Source organism: Myotis daubentonii, chromosome 11 (assembly GCF_963259705.1).
Source record: "Myotis daubentonii chromosome 11, mMyoDau2.1, whole genome shotgun sequence".
NCBI lineage: Eukaryota > Metazoa > Chordata > Mammalia > Chiroptera > Vespertilionidae > Myotis > Myotis daubentonii.
The window spans coordinates 40,267,797-40,291,542 of NC_081850.1; the positions used below are offsets into that span (position 1 = coordinate 40,267,797).

The 23,746-nt window shown below is 39.5% G+C and overlaps 1 protein-coding gene across 1 annotated transcript in view; it reads left to right on the plus strand.

The window, feature by feature from the left end:
* Window positions 1-23,347, plus strand: part of GDA (guanine deaminase) — a 73,413-nt gene extending 50,066 nt beyond the window's left edge. Inside the window, exons 8-14 of the mRNA XM_059656901.1 lie at window positions 1,918-2,025; window positions 3,753-3,850; window positions 6,191-6,258; window positions 11,937-12,083; window positions 16,502-16,623; window positions 17,750-17,777; window positions 18,971-23,347. Of these exons, the coding sequence (XP_059512884.1) occupies window positions 1,918-2,025; window positions 3,753-3,850; window positions 6,191-6,258; window positions 11,937-12,083; window positions 16,502-16,623; window positions 17,750-17,777; window positions 18,971-19,041 (642 nt within the window). The 3' untranslated portion in view covers window positions 19,042-23,347. The remainder of the gene's footprint in view (window positions 1-1,917; window positions 2,026-3,752; window positions 3,851-6,190; window positions 6,259-11,936; window positions 12,084-16,501; window positions 16,624-17,749; window positions 17,778-18,970) is intronic.
* Window positions 23,348-23,746: the final 399 nt, after the last annotated feature.

Genomic DNA, 23,746 nt, shown 5'->3' on the forward strand with positions numbered 1-23,746 from the left:
GGTGGTGGTTGTTTTGTGTGTGTGTTTTTTTTAAAGATTTATCTTAATGGGTCTCATTCACCATTATCATCATTCCCCATTCTCTTTCTGTTTGTTTGTTTGTGTGTGTGTGTGTGTGGAGGGGAGGGGGCGGGGGGAGGCTGAGGTGCAGCCTGGGATATTTGAATTTTTTATTTAATTCCACAGTTGTAGGGGAGGGAAATGTTTTTCCTCAACCTTCTTGGAGTTCCTGTTTGGGTTTGGAAACTAAATGCAAAGATAGATTAACAGGAGGAAAGCATGCAGATGTATTTAATGTACGTTTTACATGACACAGGACCCTTCATGGGAAATGAAAACCCAGAGAAATGATTAGACCTGAGTATTTTTGAACATTACAGGCTTGTTGAAGAATGCCCGGTTGTGGAGGAATAGGAGAGGTTCAGGGATATGACCTTAGGAAGCTTAGCAAGCCCTTCTTGTTCGGCTTCTTCTTGGCTCCCTTTGTCAGTAGAGATAAAGGTGCTCTTTTCCCCCCCGGGTGTAGGGCAGGCACCTCTCACAGGTGGGTGTTATGACCTGTTTCGGGGAAGGAAGGGTGAGAGAAGCACCAGAATGACCTTCTTGCTTCTGCCCTTATCAAACCCCTTTACCTTAATGTGGCATTTTCCAATATGCCAATATGCCAGATTTTGTGGCAGTAGATACTGAACCCCATCAACACACAGCAAAAGCAGGTATTTCCTTGCATGGGTGTATGTCTGTGTGTAGGTGTATTTACTCAAATTTATCAAAATGACACAAATCATCTGGTTGTCCTTTCCTCTGGTGCCCGTGCTTTTCTTCAGTGGTCTGGGCTTTCCTCAAGGCCAAGGATAGAGTTCATCCCATAGGTGGGAGACTGTTTTTTAGAATATTGCTGTTTTTTTCTTTGATTTATTTGGCTATGGAGAGAGGGAAATGGCACTGCTTTTCTTGGAAGTGGTAGCTTGCTCATGAGTTATTTCCCATAATATATATCCACCACCAGTTGGCCTGAAATGACTTCTGTGTTAGGCCAGGGGTGGGTGTGGTTCCACTTCAGTGCTTGTCTCTGAAACACTTCACCTGCTCTCCAGTTTTGTGGTGCCTGGAGAGAGGTTGGTGTGGGAGCCGGGACTCACTTGTTTTGCTTGCATGTGAGTCTTCACGGGCTCTTTCTAGGTGACTGCAGGATTGTCTAGCCCAGTTGTTTTCAAATTGTTTTCTGCAGAAGAACTCATTCTGGAAGCCAAAAAAGGGGACAGAATGGAGACAGATTCCCAGAGTCCCAATCCTGCTTCATTCTGAGAGGCAACTTGTTTATGCCTTTTACATCCGGATTCCTATGAATTTTTATCAGAATAACATGGCCAAAGCTAAAAGAAGTGGGAAAATTGCTTATCCAGCCAAACCCTTTTATTTGAGAGATGAGGAAATGGAGACCTAAATAAAAGAACTGACTCACCCTAAGACCCATGAGTAGGTTCCGAACTTGGCCTAAAATTCAGCTCTCTTTATTCAAATTCAGTTTTCTTATGAGTGAAAGATGCCGTCTGTCCTGTTGATGGCCTCTTTTCTTAAAGGACAACAGCAGAAGAAATAGGTGGCCACAAAGAGCTAGGCTGTTAACTTTCTTTAAGGAACACTTTTTATTTTTGTTTGTTCTTACTATAGTTTGGAATTTGAAAAGACCTTATTGAAACATTACATGGGTTAGAATATTACATGCTTGTGTAATTACATATTCATAGTTTCTTTGTCACGTGATTGCTTTAAATGAATGTACAGTCTTCAGTGTCTCTCTATGTGGCCTCTCACATAGACAAGTAGAAACCACCCATACATTTTGGGGTAGGACGTATAATTTCTAGTGGCATTTTACCTTAAAAATTGAAAATATTATTTTTTTTCTCGTAGAGCCATATAAGTGAAAATCTTGATGAAGTTGAAGCTGTGAAACAGTTATTCCCCAGTTATAAAAACTATACAGATGTGTATGATAAAAACAATCTTCTAACAAATAAGGTAAATTGCATCTCATGACATAATCTGTATCAAAGAGGGCATATATATCTGAATTCTGAGATCTCAGTAGTGCTCTTCAGACTTCTATGACATGTGCATTTCCCAGACTAAAGCTTAGAGTGTGCATATGTGTGTGTGTGTACGTAGTTAAAAATGGGCCTGAACTCTCATCCTGGTAAATAAGTCTAAAGGCTTCACTGAGGGTGGGAATGTCATTTAGTCCAAGGACATTTTGTCAGTGTTTATTAGAATGTAACTGTACATTTCATTGAGTTAGAAGACCATATCTAAGGATCCATTCTGCAAGAAATATGATTAGGAATGTTAATTACATATGATAATTAAAAAATGATTCTCATGCGGGATTGTTTAAATGATAGAATTTACATAATTATAATTTATCCAACGTTCACAAAGAATGAGGCATACAGGCTTACAAGATGGAAGTCTGTGAGTATACGTGTGGGTGCATGCTCACCTAGAAAGACTGCATGGAAGACACATATTGAATGTTAAAGGTTATTCTTCCTAAGGGAGAAACAGAAGGACTTTCTTTGTATTTTTAAACACCTTGAGATTGCTTTTATGAGTGTGCATTGTTTTCATAATTAAACCATTTTAAGTTCATTAAAATTAATGTGAGTGAGCAGAGACCTCATTAGAACAAGACACCCCTTGGCCGTGGCCTTAGCTATGGCAGCAACTAAATTCTTAGGGACTTGGTGAACGGAGATGTGGCTGTGACTAATTTGAAAGGCTAATATTCTGCATAAATCTTATACATGCTGCACCTTAATCTTCATCCTCCATAACATATATTTCCATATGATTAATACATTAACCTTCAATTTGCATGTTTCTTTGCTTTGCACAGAGGTTATGAAAATTATATTTTAGTAATAATTATGTGGCCACCGACCATGCCTCCTAAAGAAGAAAGCTAATCAGATACAGGTTTTGTACTGAGGACAAAGGAATTTTGAAAGAGCAAAGCCTTATTCAGGAAAACCCACCAATATTACCAAGCCTGAAAATGAAGAGAAGTGTCTTATATGTGCAGTGCCTGCTTTCTTGGATCAATTTTACCTTCTGAATTCATGCGTATAAGATATTACATTTCTTAATCTTTAGGAAAATGTAAAAAAAAATGAAATAACGAAAGTGTGTTCGGTTATGTGTCAAGTCCATTGTTCCTATATCTAACTTGGGGCAGAATTAAAGAACAACTCCTTCCCGGATCACTCCCCCAGCTCCCATGTGCTGAGAAAGGAAAGCTCACTTCTAGAAAGCACTGATTAGAATAGGAACAAACACAGTCCCACCAGACACCCCTAGATTTAGAAAAGAAAGTAACTTGGTTATTTTCTAAAGTGGAGATGAAGGAATCACAATATCTTCAAACTGGATGGGTGTTCTATGCTGTAGATGACCTGGATCAACCCTCCTTATTTTATAGATTTTTAAAAAAAAAAAAAAAAGAATATGATGATAAGATCTACACATGTACTGAAACTTTTGTAATCCATTGTCTTGACATGTATGAGTGATTTTATACAGACAGGTAATCATAAATGTCCTTGTGAAGATGCTTACAGACATCTTCATGCACACGCGAGCAGGTCCGGATGTCACAGCTTCTCTCTGTGCCTATCCTGTCTTGTTGTGAGTGAGGACTAACTGAAGCATTTTTAAGTGGTAAACTCCACACAGGACACTCTTCTCTCCAGACAGTGATGGCACATGGCTGCTACCTTTCCGCAGAAGAACTGGATGTTTTCAGGGAACGAGGAGCATCGATCGCACATTGTCCCAATTCTAACTTATCGTAAGTAGGCAATGATTGGTTGATAAATTACGAATATTTGGGTTGCAAAACAGCAGCCTTTGTTTTCTGAGTCATCCCTTCAGTATCTCCCTTCTCTAGTTATGTTTGATTGGGGTGGGAGCTAGATAGACAGGCGCGTACCTTTGCGTCTGAAGAGAAAGAAAGCACTTAACAGGGCATTTTTTGCAGAGTATGTCTTTGAAGAGCACCACATCTCTTAAAATTTCTGAGTTTGTGCAAAAGAGGAAAGTGGAAATGCAACAGAAAGAGTTCAGAACCAATAGCATTCAGAACTTCCAGCAGGGCCCGAAAGGGCACATACTCCAGCAGGTGTTCCAGGGAGAGGTGCTCACTTCCCATTGCTTTGTGTTGTGCAAACTACTAGAAACCCTCACACTAGTAGAAATGATGCAGTGCTACTGGAAATCCACACCCTACATACAGTGTATGTCACCTGCTGGATCAGATAGGATGCCAGTTCATGTGAGGGCGACCTTGCCCTTTATAGTTCACCAGAATGCAAAAGCTTTACTTATAACTGGTTTTTAACATTTTGAAAGGTTATATATTCACAAGTTAACTGGATGAAAGTTATGGCCTGTATCTTCAGGAAAAAAAGTCCAGAGATACAGACATGCTGCACCTAATTTCAGGGAACTCATAGATCCCAGATGCTGACCCATGGATGCTAGGTTAAGAATTCATGGTCCAGGATTAGATACAGGCAGGCGCTCTCCTTTCTGGTATTAGTCAACCCAGAACAGAGCTGCTTCCTCTTAGAGGAAGGCTGGGGTGCATCACTCATATATTCATTCAATACATTTATTTAGCTTCTGCTAGATTTTCATCTTTTCGAGGGTTACTTTGTGTGCTCTTGATTTGAATTCTTGCAGAAGTAGACCATGAGACGAGGATTCATGTACAAGTAGCTTATTGGGGAGGCGATCTCAGGAAACACCTTTAGGGGGGTAAGACAGAGAAGGGAAGGAGGTCAGCAAAGAGTGCATCATTAACCGAGTTACCAGCATGGGCTCCTGGAGTCTAATCCTTCTGGAAATCCCAGGAAGTCAGTGTCCAAAGCAGACCTCCAAGTCATTCTGCACAAGGCGTGGGGGACCTGGTTATACCCAAGCACCCACCAGTTATTATTGGGTGATTACTGGGTGGGATGAAGAGGCATTGATTCCCTGGAGCTTCTGACCTTCCCCAAACCGGGGCGGAGCAGGCTCTACTGGCTGAAGAGAGCCCTCAGCAAAGAGTTGGAGGTGTCAGCAGTTAGAAGTCTAGGGACCTTGTAAATGAATAACCTATATCAGTGGCAGCATGGGAAGGCACAAGAAACACAGCGACTTATTTCTAGAGTGTTCTGAGAGGTTCCAGAGGCTTCCAGTTTTGAGACATCGAGTGGTAACGCATGACAGGGAATTCTGCCCATATACATACAGCTTAGTGATCATAATTATGATCTAGTGGCCAGATAGGGGAAGGGTGTAACACCCTTTCTGTTAGTTACACAACATCTAAACTAAAACGTGATCCAAATGAATGTTAGTTCAACTTCTTTATGGATACATTTCTGTTTACATGGCCACTGTTATTCTTTCTCCAACAACTTTGAGAGTTTTATGGCGTGTACATTGGGGCTTTGAAAATTATAATCATGTGTGTCTTTGAGCAGACCATTTTGACCTTTGCATCTTCTCAGACTTCTAAGGATCGCTTTAGTTTTCCTTCGTTTCTTTAGAAAGGCGCATATCTAGTAAGCTCAGGGCCACGAGGTCCAGACTTCAGCACAGGAACCATCTCTCCTAGTTTCTGCTTCCTCAGTGGCCTCATCTGAACTGGCAGGCCTGGACTCACCAGCCTGCATGCCCTTTTCCAGTTATACTCCCTTTCTTTGATTTTAAAAGTCACTACTTATTCAGGGTAACAAATTATCTGAGACGGAGAGGAAAGACAAAGCTTTATCATTTCTACTTCCTAACATAAGAGGATGGGTTGGTTAAAAAAAATATTAAAGACCGGTAAGACTTTTGGACTAATTGCAAGATTTAATTTCTTCATTTACTTTTCCTTGCAAACGATCCCCTGCTTCCTGTTTTTGCTCTTGCTTCTTTGTACCCTCCTGAGGTTAACCTCTGTGCCAGGAGTTAAACTCCTTTGTGGTCTGCTTTTACTCCAGGACTCAGATGTTCTGATCTGATGAATGTGTGTGTGTCAGCATTAGCGCTGATGTGACGGAGAATACAAGTTTCAGTGACATCTCCATCACTACTGTTAGGTGCTTCTCTTGTTGGGCCCACATAGGTGTCCTGTTCTGACAGTCTCCTCTCTCTGCAGGCTCAGCAGCGGCTTACTCAATGTGCTAGAAGTGCTGAAACATGAAGTGAAAATAGGGCTGGGCACAGGTTAGTAGTGCACCATTTGGGGCCATGGCTAACTGGTTGCTTAAGTGCATAACGTTCTAATGGGACTAATTTTCAGGTTGCATTTCCATGTTAAAAAATTAGTTTTATTTTTCTGGTAACAATATCTTGAGCTAATAAAATAGTGAGATTGGAAGCAGTAAGAAGATATATGCAAAGGAAGACGTTTGGATATCACTAAGCTTCTGAAAACTATTCTCTGCATTTATTATCAGAGGCTGTCAAGCAAGCATGTCAAACTCGCGGCCTGTGGCCCGCATGCCTCATTTATTTGGCCCGTGTTAGCCTTTGAGTTTGACATGCTTGCTCTAAAGGATGGGTCCTTCTCTAGTGTTTTAGAGATTCATTTAAAGAAGTCCTTGATATTTTTCTCTTTTGTTTTGTCCTTCTGGCAAGGCTTTAATAGTTTGGATTTGTATGTTTTTGGTTTTAAATAAATATGCCATCGCAAATACTGTCTCAAAAGAAAATTATTTGGCCTTGCCATAGCAAGCACAGACTCAATTTATGCCAGCGTCGAGAACTCTGAGTTACAGAACTTGCTTTCCTTGTAAGCAGTGTTTAACAAAATGAGATTCCATTCCCACGGGCAGTCTGATGCTTGCTGGGCTGAAGGACGTTCTCAATGGCTGATAAATTAAGGATGCCTCTTTTTAAATGATTCTTTTCCTGAATTTGTGCAGTGTTACTAACTTTGAAAGCATGCGTCAGACCCAAATGTCTAGGCGTATCAACTGTGAACCTTTTACTAAATTTTTTAAAATATATTTTTATTGATTTCAGAGAGGAAGAAAGGGAGAGAGATAGAAACATCAATGATGAGAGAGAATCATTGATTGGCGTCCTCCTGCATGCCCCCTACTGGCATTGAGCCTGCAACAGGGCACGTGCCCTTGATTGGAATTGAACCCGGGACCCTTCAGATCGCAGGTCAACGCTCTATCTGCTGAGCCAAACCAGCTGGGACATAGATTTCTTTTTAAGTGGGTGGAGGGCACAAGGACTTATTTTCCATTCTTGATGCACTTGTCCTCCTGATATTCAAGAGCATGTTTGCTTGTTGACAATGATAGTCTGGAAAAGCTCAAGTCTCAGTTAACTTTATACCAAGCAATTCCTTGGTAAGACACACAATAACACAAAGAGATTTATTAATATTTTTAAATAGGTATGCTAATGTAGAAGTTTTCCTTAATTCTATATGAATTAAAAAGAATTAATTTTTTAAAAAAAAAAAATTCTAATTTAAGCCTTGAATCACTGAGATTGTGTAATTCCTGGATATAGTCACAGGTGCCAAGGCAGGAAACTGGCTGTTTTACCTTAACAGAAAAGCTTTAATAGATAAGTAAAAAATGTCCAAGAGTTTCTGTTACATAGTATAGTCAATTAATTAAAAATTTAGCGGGCATGCAAAATAAGGTAGGTATTTGCTTTCAAATTTCCTGGGAGTTTGGTCTCTATGAGTTAAATTCATCACCTAACTTCTAGTTCTTGGCTTTTGATTGTGTAGCAATAGCTTAATACAATTAGGTAAAGCTCTCACTGTCACTTATTAGCTGTAAAACATTGAACAAATTAATGTTCTAAGGCTTCAATTTCTAATTTCTGTAACAATAACAATCATAACGATATCTATCTTACAAGCTTATTTTGAGGCTTAAATGAAAAAAATCATACTAGTCAATAAATATTGGCTTACAAGGAAGGGAAAGAGCAATGTTGGTATATTGACCAAATGTTTGCTTAAATATGATGTATTTGCTTATTAAGTTGGAGAATGCATTTCACATCATCTCTGCTGTGGCAGCCACCCTATGCTCCACTATTTCCTAAACATGACCTTTGTGTATGAATTTGCACTTCATTTGTAGACGTTAGAAGATTATTTAAACTGCTGTCATTGACAGAGAGCAGTTCCAAAAGCAGGTCATTCGCTGTATCTGTATCAAGTGTAGGTAGGTCCCGACTTGCTCCATATTAAGAGGAAACCTACCAGAAGCTTCATGAACATATTGCAAAGCAAGAGAAAATGGCATCAAAAAGAATAAAAGGATGAGCATATTTCTGCAAATGGTTTACTTCAGGGTCCAGAAGAAAATTTCAGAACATTACCATCATCCTTGGAGTACAAGAAGACATGGCACTATGAAAAGACCACAAGTTGTAATGGAAAAGGAAATTTTTAAAATGAAAGAAGAAAACTGAAAAGAAAAAGAAAAGAATAAGAAGCATGTAGACTCTCATACACAGCTGGAGGGAGGGTGAATGCACAACCACTTTGGAGAACTCTTTGGCAGTTTCTTATAAAGTTAAATATAAGTCCACATATGACCTTGTCATTCCATTTTGGAATTTACACTAGAGACATGAACACGTATGTTTGCAAAAAGAGTTGTACAAGAATGTTTATACCACTTTATTCATAACAGCCTATCCTCCATAAAGTCCCTCCTTCAATTTAAGGCAAAACCTAAAACACCCTGAGGTGTGTTTTGTATTCTCTCCCTCTCCCAGTATCTCAATAAATTAAATCCTTTGACCACTAACTCTCCTGCATCATCATTATCTCCTCACTACTGAACCATTCCTAACAGCACACACATATTCCCTAGTATTTTCTAAGCAATGAAATGAAAACACACACACACACACACACACACACACACACACACACACACACCACCTCTCTTTTAATCAGACACCCCCCTCTGGCTCCTACCCCACCTCTCTATTCCCCTTCAAAGCAAAACTTCTTCAAAGAGTGGGGACCCACACACACCACTACCATTTTCTCGGCACTCTTCCATTCCTCCACCCACTCCAGGCTGGCTTTTTGCCCCACCATCCATGGTAATGATCCTTGTCTTTTCTCCCTTGAACTATTACTCCTGTGATCTCTTGCTGCCAACTCCAAAGGACACCACTCTGCCCTTATTATACTGAGTTTCTGAGCAGTATTTGCCATAGTTGACCACTCTCTCCTTTGCCCAAACAGTCCTATATTGGATTCAGTGGAACTGCACTGTTCTCATTACCCTTCTTCCTCTCTCACCAGCCCTTTATCTTCTCTGAAGGCCCTTTCTCCTCTCCCTGGCCACTCAAGGCTCAGTCCTAGGCTGTCTCCCCTTTTGACTTTATGCTTTCTTCCTAAGAGATTTCATTCACAACTATGGCTTTCCATGATTACATGTGTGTAAATCACTCAGATTTTTATATCCAGCTCAGATTTCTCTTTGAATTCCAAACCTGTATTTTCAATTGCTTAGTTTCTCCTTCCTCTTTGACCCCCTCCTCATAGATCCTCCAAAGTTCATTATATTCCAAAACACATTTAAGCCTGGTTATTTTAAATGGCTCTCCTTTTCAGAGAACTCGGTTTCTCAAAGTGGAAACTTGGGCACTGTCTTTGAGACCTTCTTCTCCCTCACCTCTCCCCCATGTCTAAGCCAGTAAAATGTCTTACCTCATGACTCCTTTACAGCCCCTGAATCTATACTCTTTTTCCATATCAGCCACCAAACCCTAATGCAAGCTACCATCATTTCTGGCCTGAACTTTTGCACTAGCTTCCTAATCCATCTCACTCATCCTGGGCTAATCCAGCCTTCTCTTTTCAAAAGACTCTCAATGGAAAATCTGGCCATTTTACCCCCTCCTTCTTACCACCCTTCAGAGAGATTTTGCATGTGCAAACCACATTACAAGGCGGCAAAGCTCTGCACATTTTGACACCCATCCATCTCCCAGCCTCTTCTCCCAACACTCTCACCTCCCTAAATGGGCTTTCTTTAAATTCCCTTTATGAATCTCACTCCCTTCTACCAAAACAATCTTTGTGCATTCTGTTCCTCTCCCTGGAATGCCCTTTATACCTCCGTTTACATGGCTGAGTTCTTCTCATTCCTGTATTAGTCTAAATGCCGTTACCCTAAAGAGGTCTTCTCTGACCATGTCTGTCTAAATGGGATTTCCACCTCCATCTTCTCTGTCACTAACTGAACACAATTTATAGTTAATACTTGTTTGTTTCTTTGTCTCTTTTCTTCCTCCTCCACTAGCTTGTCAGCTCATATGGAGCCCATCAGTTTTATTTATGAGTACTTATTCTCATAGAAGATGCTCAGTAAAGTGACTGTCAATAAACGAATGAATGCATAAGAAGTTAATACACACATATAAAATAATTTCCTTTTATCTTTTCATTGCCCTCTGGCTCAAATTTTTACTCTTGTATGGTTTGTTTAGAGTCTTCTTGTAAATATTGTGTCCTTATGCTGACTCTGGTAAACAAATAACAATGCCATTCTTTATCATGATCATAGAGAGGCATGGGTTGGGAATAGGTTTCTGAGAAAATGCATCCATTTTTCTCTACCATTTCCCCATGCAGTTTCTACCCTTAAGTCCTCATTCCCTAGCACTTATGTTACTCACTTGAATTTTTCCAGCAACTGTCAAAATAGATGATATTATTTCTATTTTCTGAGAAAATTGAGGTTCACAGGTACTAAGTAACTGAACAAAGGTCAACAAAAAAGTTCCAGATCCACAGTCTAAAACCAGGTCTGCAAAATGTGATGTTCATTATCTCTCTTTTCACGCCATCACACTGCCTCTCATTATATGATAAAGTGGGGATTCTACCTGCACTAATGTGTTGCAGGGAGGAGAAGCCACTGAGCTCACCCAGCTGGGCAGAGATCAGGAAGTTGCTATCACAATGGAAATCCCTGGAAGAAAAGTTTGACTAAAATACCACAGTTTATGTAGTCCAGGGTTTCTTTTTTGATCAGCTCAATATTGTTCCTTAGTTGGAACTTTATTAACATAACAACCAGAAGAGTATAGGATGATTAAGTCATCCTGTAAGGCAGCAACATAATAAGACAGCTCTCAAAATTTTCTCAATAAATTGTTTTCTAAATCCAATGATGGGTGTCTTATAAAAGAAAATGAGAGATACTTGAAGACACAGAGGGAAGACACAGATGAAGTTGGAGCCAGGTGTTGGAGTTACACTGCCACAAGCCAAGGGCTGCCAGGAGCCGCCAGAAACTGAGGGAAGCAAGGGAAGATTCTTCTCGGGAGCCTTTATAGAGATAGTGGCCTGTGAACACTGATTTAAGCCTTCTGCCCCCCAAAGCTGTGAGAGAATAAATTCCTGCTGTTCTGTGCTACCAAATTTGTGGTAACTTGTTGCAGAAACCCTAGGAAACTAAAGCAGGTGCACATTTGATACTAATTACTGGTTTTTAATTCCTTTACATGTTAGTCTATGTCTAGTCTGTGTTTATAGATCTTTTCTTTGAAGTATATTAAAGACTCAATATCTGTCACTAAAACAAACAAAACACTTAACCTATTAATAGTTGGTTGTTACAAAATAGTGATTGGGCTGTAAAGTACGACATAGGGAATGAAGTCAATAGTACTGTAATTACTATGTGTGGTGCCAGGTGGGTACTTGAAATATTGGGGGTAGCACTTTGTAATGTGTATTATTGTCTAACCACTATGCTGTCCACCTGAAACCCATGCAAAATAACATTGAATATAAACTGTAATTGAAAAATAAAATTGAAAAATTCAACCTTATATACTTAATATTCCCTTTATCTCATAAGGTTACTGTTTTGGCTTTATTTTCTCTACCCTAGATGTGGCTGGTGGTTATTCACCTTCCATACTTGATGCAATCAGAAGAACAGTGATGGTTTCCAATAACCTTTCGTTTACTAAGATAAATGAGAGAAGCCTCACCCTCAAAGAGGTATTCAGACTAGCGACTCTCGGAGGCAGCCAAGGTAATAACCATTTTTTTCCTCTAACAATGTACACCATGCCAATCTGTGTCCTTGGATGCACTATGAAGGTACATGCATCCAATGTTCATGACGGTTGCATCTCATATAGCTTACCCCAAACTTAGCAAGTAAGTCCATGTTCAAGCATGTGATAGAGGCATAATTCTTTCAGGATGCTCCCTTTCTTTGGCAGAAGAGATGATTAATACACAGTTACCATATTAATTGTTTTAATGGATTTATTTGCATTGGTCACATGCATACAAGTTCTTTAAAATAATCAGTTTTTCCACTGAGTCAAGTCATACACTCTATTGCCCCGAGTGAAGATGATGATAATAATACTAATAGTAAAAATATGCCCAGCTGGCATGGCTCAGTGGTTGAGTGTTGACCTAAGAACCAGGAGCTCACAGTTCGATTCCCTGTCTGGGGACATGGATTGTGGGCTCAATTCCCAGTATGGGGTTTGTGGGAGGCAGACAATCAATGATTCTCTCATCACTGATGTTTCTATTTCTTTCTCCATCTTCTTTCCTCTCTGAAATCAATAAAAATATACTTAAAAAATAAAAATAATAGCCAAGAGCTCTTACTATGTGGTAGGCACTATGCAATATGCATTATGTATGTTGTTATTTACCTCCAACCACTGTTATTAATTCTATTTAATCAACAAGGTACCTGGTGGAAGCTTACACAGCTCTCAAGCTATACTGTGTCATGATTTGAATCCAAAATCTGCTGCCAGAGTGTAGGCTCTTATCCTTTCACTGTGATACCTTCCTGTGTAAATCCCAGCTTAGAGTATGCATTCTTTTTTTTTTTTTGAGTATGAATTCTTTATGTAATTAAGTACAGTAATTACCCAAGTCTCTTTAAGTGGAGAGAGATGTTGAAATATAGTGGGTTGATATGCAAATATTGTTCACCAGCTTTTCCCAGTTCTCACATGTAACTATTTTTATGGGGGAAAAATAGAAATTAGTAATTGTATTGCTTTCAGTCACTTTAGCATTTTGGTATATTCTAGATGAATGATAATGAACATAGCATGTAACCTTAGGTAGCTTGTGTGAGATAACAACATACATATCAAGACAAATATAGATAAACTAGAGGCCTGGTGCACGAATTCGTACACAGGTGGGGTCCTGAGGGGGATGGGGGGGGGCCAGGATGCGATTGGCCCTCCAGGCAGGTGGTGGGATGCCCTAGCCAGCCTGGGATCCGGATCCATCCCACTGACATTTGCACTGGTTGTCAGAAGCCACCTGGTAGCCACTTCTATATTGTTTCTTCCTTGCGGAGCTTCTAGGGAGGGGAAGTGGCCGCAGTGCCCAAGGCCAACTTCCAGGAGGCCAGTGGTGCTGGTCTGTCGGTGCCTGGCCCATTCTCCAGAGATTGGACCTGCAGGACTACTGAAGGAGTGAGTGGCTGCCACTGGGCTGGTGGACCACTGGGTTGGGTCGGTCAGCTGAGTGGTGCTCCGGATGTGGGAATGCACTGACCACCAGGGAGCAGCTACTGCGTTGAGTGTCTGCCCCCTGGTGGTCAGTATGCATCATAGGTCGTTCAGTCCTGAGGTCACTTAGGCTTTTATATATATAGATGTGTAGATTTATATATAGCTAATCTGGGTCTTAAAAATGGAGGAGGATGAAAACCAAAAATATCCTGTGAAGAGAAACTTCCTGGCTCTTCTTTGAATGCTCGAGGCTATGATGAATATCATCAAGAACCTTTCAAGACAACCAAGTAGAGGTCATGCTCCTTGCATTTCCAAGTCTTAGGATTTCATGTGAAGCTCCATGTTCTAAGTCACCATTCTTTTAACAAGTGTAGCGCTCCTCACCCCCACCCTCACTGTGTTTGTGCATCTGAGTTCAAGCAGTTGGCCAACCATCTTATTTTCATGGTGCAAATGAGTTGTATTTAAATTGTGCCTTCTTTTTTTTCTTCTAGGCTCTCTGTGAGTTGCTTCATCAAGATTTTTTCTGTCTGATCAAGCCAGCCTAGGGTGCTTACCAACTCATTTCTGCCTTGCTGTATAGCTTCCAAATCCATTTTCTTGGCTGCAGGGCTTACTGTTATGGAATTTCTTCTCCTTAACTCATGTCTCTACAAGAGTCAGAGTGAAATGAGATTAATGGATTCCTATTTAAAGTGTGTCATCTTCCTGGCTTGCCACGACCTTTATATTCAAGATGTTGCATAAATCCCCTTCCCAGAGCCAACATTCACTCTGAAGGCAGCAACATTGTATTTCCTGAAATGCATTTAAGGTGTTTACCAACCCAGCTGGGCCTCACTGCAATGATGTTAACCAGGTCCATTTACAAATTCACCAAAAACAATTCTGTCTTCTTTGGTTAGTTCATGCCTCAACTCTGCAGGCTCGAATAAATAGTTCAGTTAGTTTATATATATTATCAAACTCTGGCAAATGGACCTGGTTATCTGGCCTATTAGACACACAAGTTTATGTTGAATACAGTTATTAAAAACATATTTGTCATGTTTCTTTGTCAAGGGCAAATGGGTGAAGGAGTAGAGAATTTCCAGTGATTTTTTCTATAACATTCAGTCCTTCTACACACTATTAGTAGAAGTCACCTAACTGCTTTTAACACTTCTAATTATTTTTGCTCCCCTGTCTTCCTATAAGAATTTTTAGCTAAAAAAAAAATCTTTCTTTTCTGAGAATAAAAGAGGTGCCCTTTAAATAACCTATTAAGAATAAGTAGGGTTTCTAAGTCAGTGATTAGCACATTGCCAATACATATTCATACATCCATCTATATATATATAAAAGCCTACGTGACCGTCAACTGGTAGACTGAACAACCAGTCGTACTGGTCGCTATGATGAGCACTGACCGCCAGGGGGCATATGCTCAACACAGGAGCTGCCCCTGATGGTCAGTGCGTTCCCACAGCCAACCTCCCACGGTCCCTCCCCACAGCCAGCCAGCCCCAATCGGCCCCAATCGCAGGCCAGGCTGAGGGACCCCACCCATGCACGAATTCATTCACGGGGCCTCTAGTAGAAATATAATCTAGGTATTGTCTAACAGGGACATGCCATCCAATATTTTCACATTGGACCGTATCCTGACAGTGAAAGAATAGAAAAAATGCATGTAAGAATTTAAATTAAAGTGCTGCACTCCAGTTGACCCTCCCTTTATGCATGCTTCCATTTTGTACCTCAGTGTATACCTTTCTCAAATTACAGGCTTTCCTGACCAGGAAAGTCAACTATTCCCATCTTGTGAAACTAAATCATGTTGGTGAAAGAGATGCTCTTTGTCGTCTAATACACATGGAACATGAATGCCAGCCATGAGGTGGATCAAATTAATAGACACATCAACCTATGCCCTATTTTAGAAAACCATTCTTCTCTGGCAATGAGAAAATCTTTGAGGTTGCAAAGAAATTGGTTTGCTTTTATTTTTTTAAATATTTTTATTGATTTTTTACAGAGAGGAAGGGAGAGGAATAGAGAGTTAGAAACATCAATGAGAGAGAAACATCCATCAGCTGCCCCCTGCACACCCCCTACTGGGGGTGTGCCCACAACCCAGGTACATACCCTTGACTGGAATCGAACCTGGGACCCTTCAGTCCACAGGCCGTCCCTCTATCCACTGAGCCAAACCATTCAGGGGTTGGGGCTTTTAAGTCATGAGCATCTGTTTATTTTCAGAAGTGAATTTTTTCTCTTCCAAGGATTTAAACTAAGGAACTTATGATGGATATGCCTGCATTGGCCAATGTGCAAAAGGATAATTATTTTTTATTTATTTGAGGTTCATTTCACTGCCATGAAAATAGATCTTGTCAGCTATTTCAGAAAACGAAAGGACCCAGAAGGGCAAGGATAGGAGTGTTGTGGGGGAGACTAGGGGGCAAAAAGGAAAAATATGTTGTCAGTTGCCATGTTTCCTGGAGGGATGAGTGAAAGTCATGGACCAGCTGGACTATGAAGTGCACTGAGAGAGCTGAAATAGAGAGACACTGTCAGAATTATGATCATGGTGATGAAGGGAACTCTTTTTATTCTCAGATTTGCTTGCCCTGTGCTTACTCTGATTTCTGTAAGTCTAAGTCTTGTGACCTGTTGGAATGAGAGAGTTTTTACGCCTCACTATTAAGATACTAATTCTTTTTTTTCTTTTTTTATGTACTTTTTAAAAATTTTAATTTTTACTTCTTGTTGTGTACTTCCTTAATACATTGGAAGTTTCATTTATGCAAGATTAATAATATGAATTAGGAAAACGTATGTTGTTGTTTTTTATTAATTCTTTTTCTAGTGACATGTTGACTGACTTTGTCCTTGCAAACTGGGACATTGACATGGTCTGATGGCTCAAAATACTAACTGTTTATTAATTTATTCCACCCTGTAGCCCTGGGGCTTGACAGAGAAATTGGAAACTTTGAAGTGGGCAAGGAATTTGATGCCCTCTTGATCAACCCCAAAGCATCTGATTCTCCCATTGACCTGTTTTCCGGGGATTTTGTTGGTGACGTAAGTAAAAAAAAAAGTTAATCAAAAGGCATCTGAAGTAATCACAGAAGCTTCCTTGTAGAAAACAAAATAGAAACAATCATTTTAATGGAATACAAGAGACTCTTAAGAGGGAAGCTAGATTTTTAAAAGTTAACATAATTTCATGACAATAATGTTAGCAATAATAGTACTAATAGAATATTTATATTTTGAATATATTTGTATATTTTAATGGTTTGGGCTATAAGAAGCCGTAATATAGCTAGCACTTACTGAATACACTTGCTGGGTGCTAGATGGTATAGCATTAAGCACTTGCATACGTAATTTTGTTTAATGATCAAAACAACTCTTATGAGAGGCAGATGCTATTTATATTGCCATGTAATCTGTGGGGCAGTGAGGCTTAGGGAGGTTAAGTGATTTACCTAAGGATTCATGGCTAGTCATTAGTAATTAGTAGACAGAGTTGGGATTCAAGCCCAGCACTTCATGACTTCCAGAGTCTCGGTGATTGACCACAATGCTACATTGATTTTCTTAATTATAAGAAAATGAGTTTTATTACTTTGTTCCTTTTATTATAAAGTGTTTCCCTATATAGAAAATAAACTGGTTCTTCTTACTTTAATAACAATTAGTTATAAAATATTGAGTTTTTCTAAAAACATTAATTACCATTTATAAATTGATCTACTTATAAAAGTAAATATGTAAATATAACATAGTAGAGGTGTTTAGAATAAAGATGCTGGTTGTTATTTTTATATTATTTATTCTTTTGCTCCTTTATTAGAATGGATTTCTTGGAATAAGGCTCAGCCCTATTCATTCGATCATTTTTCTTATATACATTTCTTAAAATATTTGCATTACTTAATTAATTAATTTATGTAGCACTTTTGTTCTAAAGTTTCCAAGGTTTTATATACCAAGAACTTTCAGGCAATAGATAAACATTTGTTAATAGTCACTATTTTTTTTTTTAAGCAAAAGACCACTTCTTTTTCATTAATAAAAGTAGATTTTACCATTGAAAAATGAATTTATATTTCTGGGTTTTGCCAATCCACTACTGACTGTGAATTTTTCTAAATGTACAAAAATAATTATTTCTTATTATTACCTTTATTTTCCATTTTAGGCTTTTATCCAGAAGTTTCTCTATCTAGGTAAGTAGAAATATGTCTCTATGCTAAATAAAATCTTTCTTTGTCTCTATCTTGGGTATGACTCTGCATTTATGATACCACATGTAAAACCCTATGTGTGATCATTTGCTTTGGTTTTTTAAAAACATTTCTCAGCATGGAGTCCATTTGTGGCACAATATTTAAAGACACAATGTGAAATTGGCATGCTCCTCTAGAACATACAGTCATAAATCCTAATCTGAGGAGTGGCAGGCCCAGGGGATGGCTAATCATGCCTCTTCCCCCTACACTCATTCTCTATCCCGAGGCCGCCCGACCAGGTCGTACTCACGATAAGGATGTGGTGGAATCTTTTCACACATGCTTTTTCACATATTCACATTCCGTTGTATTCTCTGAGGGAGGGAAATAAATAATGTACAAGATTCTACTCTGCCTCCCACTTGGTTGAGTGTCCTCTGAGCCCTGAGTGAACCTGGGATGGGAGAGACACCTGTTGCATTCCTTGTGGAGCTCAGTTCTCACAGGTCCTGCATCTCACCACGCTAAGTGTATTCTGGGGTGTAAAGCTAAGTACTTCTTTTACATTTGGGGCCATAAAGGCAAACCACTCACTTCAGCTGAAAGGACGGTGATAGGGGTCAATTCAGCTTTATGTGATTTCTGCCTTAGTGGCAGATTTCACACCCCAGTCCTCAATTTAGATGCAGCATCTTCTATTGGTCATGTCCCCCTGTCTATATTTTAAACAATCTGAGAGAAACAAAGGCCGTCTTTTTTATGTTCTCTTTTAGAAGTGTGTTTTGCTTTTAAAGATCTCCCAGGGGCAATTAAAATACTTATTTCAGAGGGGAGGAGGATGGGAAGAGATTAACCAAATAACTTATATACATACATGCATAGCCCTTGGACACAGACAATAGTGTGGTGAATGCCTAGGGTGGGGCAGGTGCTGGGTGGAGGGAGCAAAGAGGGGGAAAATGGGGGATATCTTTAATATTCTCAACAACAAAAATATATATACAGGGTATCCCCAAAAATGTGTATATATTTTGAACAATTATATATTCCAATCGGTTAAGTCTGAAAAGAAAGAAACATCATTTGAGCTCTTAGTTGTGCAAGTGTTGTATACATTTTGGGGGGACACTTTGTATATATCTTTAAAAATACTAATTGACACAAAACGGTTCCATGATTTTTTCTTTCAGGAGATGACCGAAATATTGAGGAGGTTTATGTGGGCGGAAAGCAGGTGGTTCCCTTTTCAAGCTCAGTCTAAGACCCTTGGCGTCTCCAAGTTCTCCTGGATAGCGTGGTTCTGCGCCCCCTTATGCCCAGGCAGAGTTAGAACGTCAAAAAATAGTACCTTGTTCTTAGGATGACTGTCTCTTTGTATACTTACTTACAGTGCTCACTTGACAAATCGAAGGAAGTTGCGCTAATTCTCAACTCTCTTGTTGGGAGGATTCAAAATGTATCCCTTCTGAGCTGTTCAGATTTACTTTAAGCTTAAATATAAGAGAATGTTATGACTAGTGGTGTTCTTGTTATGAGATTTAAGTAAAATCTACCTAATATTTGGAAATGTGAAGAGGAAAGATATTCCTGTGAGGTTTGATATTTTGAGCTAGTAAATGTGAAAATTGGATATGGAAAATAAACCAGTGAATATATTTTTGAGGGAGAAAAAGACTACAAACATTGGAAAATCATTTTCAGATTGCTCGACAATTATATACTGAGCTTACTCATTTAAAAAGAGAACTCACTGAGATGTGAACGTGTTTCTAGGTTGACTTTGTGTTCTGGAAATTTGCACTTAATGGGATTTGCATTTCAGAGACTTGTTATTGTTGTGCTTTGCCTTCTTTGGGGATGAATTGTCAGAAATTGAATGCCACGTGCTTTCTTCATATAGTTCTGTGCTTCAAAATGTTTGACAGAAGTTGGGTAGTAAAGATTTAAAGTCTCTTAGGAATAGTATTCACATAACTGCGTGGCATAAATAGTTGTATTTTTGTGTCCTTTAAGTCACCTCAATGTATGACTGGGTGATGCTGTTACTGCTTCAGTTTTATTAGAAGAGAAACAAATTCCACACTCCGCTGTTGGGTAGACTGAAGTCTTCATAAATTGGGGACAAGTGCTGGGCACTCACAAGCTGTTAATACTGAAAGGAAGGGTTTCATTGCAATGACCTCGTCTCCCCAAGGACTATGCCAGTGATGGCGAACCTATGACATGCGTGTCAGAGGTGACACACGAACTCATTTTTTTGGTTGATTTTTCTTTGTTAAATGGCATTCAAATATATAACATAAATATAAAAAATATAAGTCTTTGTTTTACTATGGTTGCAAATATCAAAAAATTTCTATATGTGACACGGCACCAGAGTTAAGTTAGGGCTTTTCAAAATGCTGACATGCTGAGCTCAAAAGGTTCGCCATCACTGGACTATGCCATAGCCATTGGCAATTTCATACTCGGATCAATCTGTTAGAACTTTTAAATGAAGGCAAATCCTATTAAAAGAAATATTAAAACTCTAAACCTTGCATATCGCAAGCACTCTATTTTCCAAATTTTATCCTATTGTAGTTTTAATTCCTAAGAATTTTAGGACATTGGAATTTTAGTATAATGAAAAATATGTAGACATCCCACATAATGTTTATATTAATAGGACATAATCTGTACCAGACATCTAAGAAGATTAAGCAAAGCAAAGAGTATTTTTCTGCCTCCTAACTAATTAGTGTACTGTCCCATAACCTAGAATTAAAAGCAAATTACGACTATGAGAAATCCTTTACAAGTATTGATGTGAATGCTATTTAAATACTATATTTTTCTCCTTTAATTTCAAATAATATAAACTAACAATGAAAAGGGGTAGGTTTTCTTAATATTTCATAGCACTTATTAATACCTTATAATAGAGAACTTTATGCTACAGAGCTAACTCCATATATAGAGAGCTAAGGACAAAATTCCCCCTCTTGCATATAATTTTGTTCTCATATAATCATGCTTATTCAGCAGTAATTTGCCCAGTTATTGTTGTTGTTTTTCCTTTGTGGAAGCACTTTTAGAGTTGACAAATATTTAGTTTGATTTTTTTCAATGACAGATTTTTTTTTTAGGATATTAAATAACTCAGTAAATCTAATTTCTAGTCTCAATAGCTGTATTTCCAGAATTCCTGCGCCATGTCAAAGATGGCCCACCAGACTTCTCCCCATTTCTCTGCAGTGCCGGCATGAGTTTTCTGCTCTATCTCTTAATCCGTGCCACAGGAACCCAATTACCTGGTGTTTGACCCACGTGAGTGGGCTTAAGAATTTGGACGAGCTGTTCAAGGTTCACGAACAGGCAGCAGCTGTCCCCAGCCTTTGCAAGATCCTATACTTTTCCCTTCCTCAAGGGTGTACAGTTTGAGGTTGAACATCAGTTTTCATTTAGATTTAGGATTCATATGCAGTAAGTATAAATAAGTGTAGTGTCAGAAGCAGGAAGAACGGCCATAGACCAGCACTTTGTCAAATGTTAAATTTAGCCCTGATAGTATGTTAAGACCTGAATATCTTGTCTAATAAATATAGAATGTCTTGAAATGTGACACGTGCTTTGATCTTCCTACACCGCCTAGAACTTGTGTGCTTCATCCTCCAAGTGCCGCGTTCCTGAATGGTGCGTATGCTCTTTGCAGTACTTCGGGCCTTAGCCATACATGGGCCCAGATGTTCTGCACTTTGAAATGTGGCCTTTGCTTAATGTGGGTTGACTTGCTGAATTGGGGGGAGACAGTACCCCCAGCCAATTCTGTTTTTTGTTTTGTGTTTAAATATTTTGCTTTCTAACAGGAAAGAATTAACACTTCTAATCAGCCCCCTCACTTCACCCTACACTCTTTTGCCTCAGGTTTTGTGGTGTTTTTAATGGAGTACCCGTTAAGAGGCCAAAACATTTCCAGTAGGATTGACTGCCATACATTTAAAAGAATATGTTTGCAATTAGAACACAAAAGCAGGCTAATCAGCTAAGATGAATTTAATTTTCAAAAGAGAGTGAGCCCTAACTGGTTTGGCTCAGTGGATAGAGCATCGGCCTGCAGACTCAAGGGTCCCAGGTTCGATTCCGGCCAAGGGCATGTACCTTGGTTGTGGGCACATCCCCAGTAGGGGGTGTGCAGGAGGCAGCTGATGGATGTTTCTCTCTCATCAGTGTTTCTAACTCTCTATCCTTCTCCCCTCCTCTCTGTAAAAAATCATTAAAATATATCAAAAGAGAGTGAAACGTGGAGGAGGGCGCGAGAGGTTGTCCTAGTCTTTGTGAACTGAGGCCGAGGAGGCTCAGCTCTCATTTATTCTCCCAGCTTTTTCTCTGATTCAATTGTCAAAGGTTCGAGAATCTCGGAGGATATCTCGGAACAAGCTCCCTTCATGGCAGCAGGAGGTCTTTCTAAATTGATACCATAAGCATCAAACCCCATTGACTCTGTTTTACTGCCGTGAGAGTTCTGCACAGTTAAGAAAGGAAGGCGGTAGGGAAACACTCCTGCGTGCTTTGCAGATGTTGAAGTGTGGCTTCAATATCCCTGTTGGCAGCTAGAGCCGAGACGTCAGAGAGGAAACAAGGGGTGTGAGGTCCAGGAACGTATTTTGAATCTCCACTCCTTTCCAAATTCTTCCTATTTTGAATCGTTTCATCTCAGAAGCAGACAGATGGGAAGCCTGAAGGGCAAGCTGGGAGGCACGTGGGATCCGGTCTATCTTCCACATGGAAGAGATGCAGCATCAGGTGCTCCTGTAGCCTGTTGGACACCGTGTCATTGTTGTCCAAGTTTTAAAGCTGCTGGTGAGGCCAGAAACGTGCACATGTTTAATAAGAGTGTTCCGAGTCGTGAAAAGGTGGACTAATAAATGTGGCATGTCCAAAGTCTTGACATAAGTTTTAAATGGCGTGCATCATTGTGAAAATTTTTTCCCCTGAAGGCTTACAGGAGACATTTGCAGTTTCCAATTGATCTAGCCATTTTAGGTGTGACTTTGAACCCTGACACACTTTAATGCCTCTACAGGAAAATCATGGAAAGAGGCGCACAAATGAATAGACACTCTTAGGAAACCCTGGCATTGGTCCCCAAGCGTGTTTTCATGCCCAGGCCCTCCTCCCTTTTTCTCCCACAGCCCCGAGTGTGTGGGGGGAAGCACTGAGGGGTTAGTTCTGGTCCAGATTTAGTGAAATGCAAACGCTGAACAGAGTAATGATGAAGCTAAATATATATAAATCCCAAGGTGGCTTTCACCGTCCTTGGGGGTCAAGAGACTGAGTACCGGTGTTATATGGCAGTAATTACCTGTCCATTTCCTCCTCAAAAGCCTGTCAGAAAGCGTTCTTTATTGAAAACCACTTCACATTGTTGTCAAACTCCTGATCGCTGCTCTGAAGAATAAATATCTATATGTATGTATTCATGGGGACGTTTTCCTCAAAATTTGTGTGGTTTGCTTATTGTTTATGTGCAGGGTGAGCTCCTTTGTGCTTTAGAAAAAAATAAATGCGATTTTGTGTTTACATTATTTTCTTGTTGTGAGTTCTATCAATCTGATAGAAGGGGGCTTAATCTTACAATGTTTTTCTCCTTTTAACATGAATTTTAAAAACCAGAATAGAACATTTAGCCTTGGGCCACCATATGTCTTCCAACCTATGATAATCACTATACATAGCTTTTAAAAATTAAGATCTAATGTTCAGCCCTTTAGAATCATAATGTTACTGCTTTTGATTTCAGCATAGTTAATATTTTATATGTGTTTTAAGCCTCAACCCAGAGCTAGAATGCTTTAACATCGAGAATTAGTTCACATGCCCTGGCCAGTGTTGCTCGGTGATTAGAGCATCGGTCAGTCTACCAAAGCTTCCAGGGGTTGATTCCTGGTCAAGGGTGCGTAGCTGGGTTGCAAGTTTGATTCCTG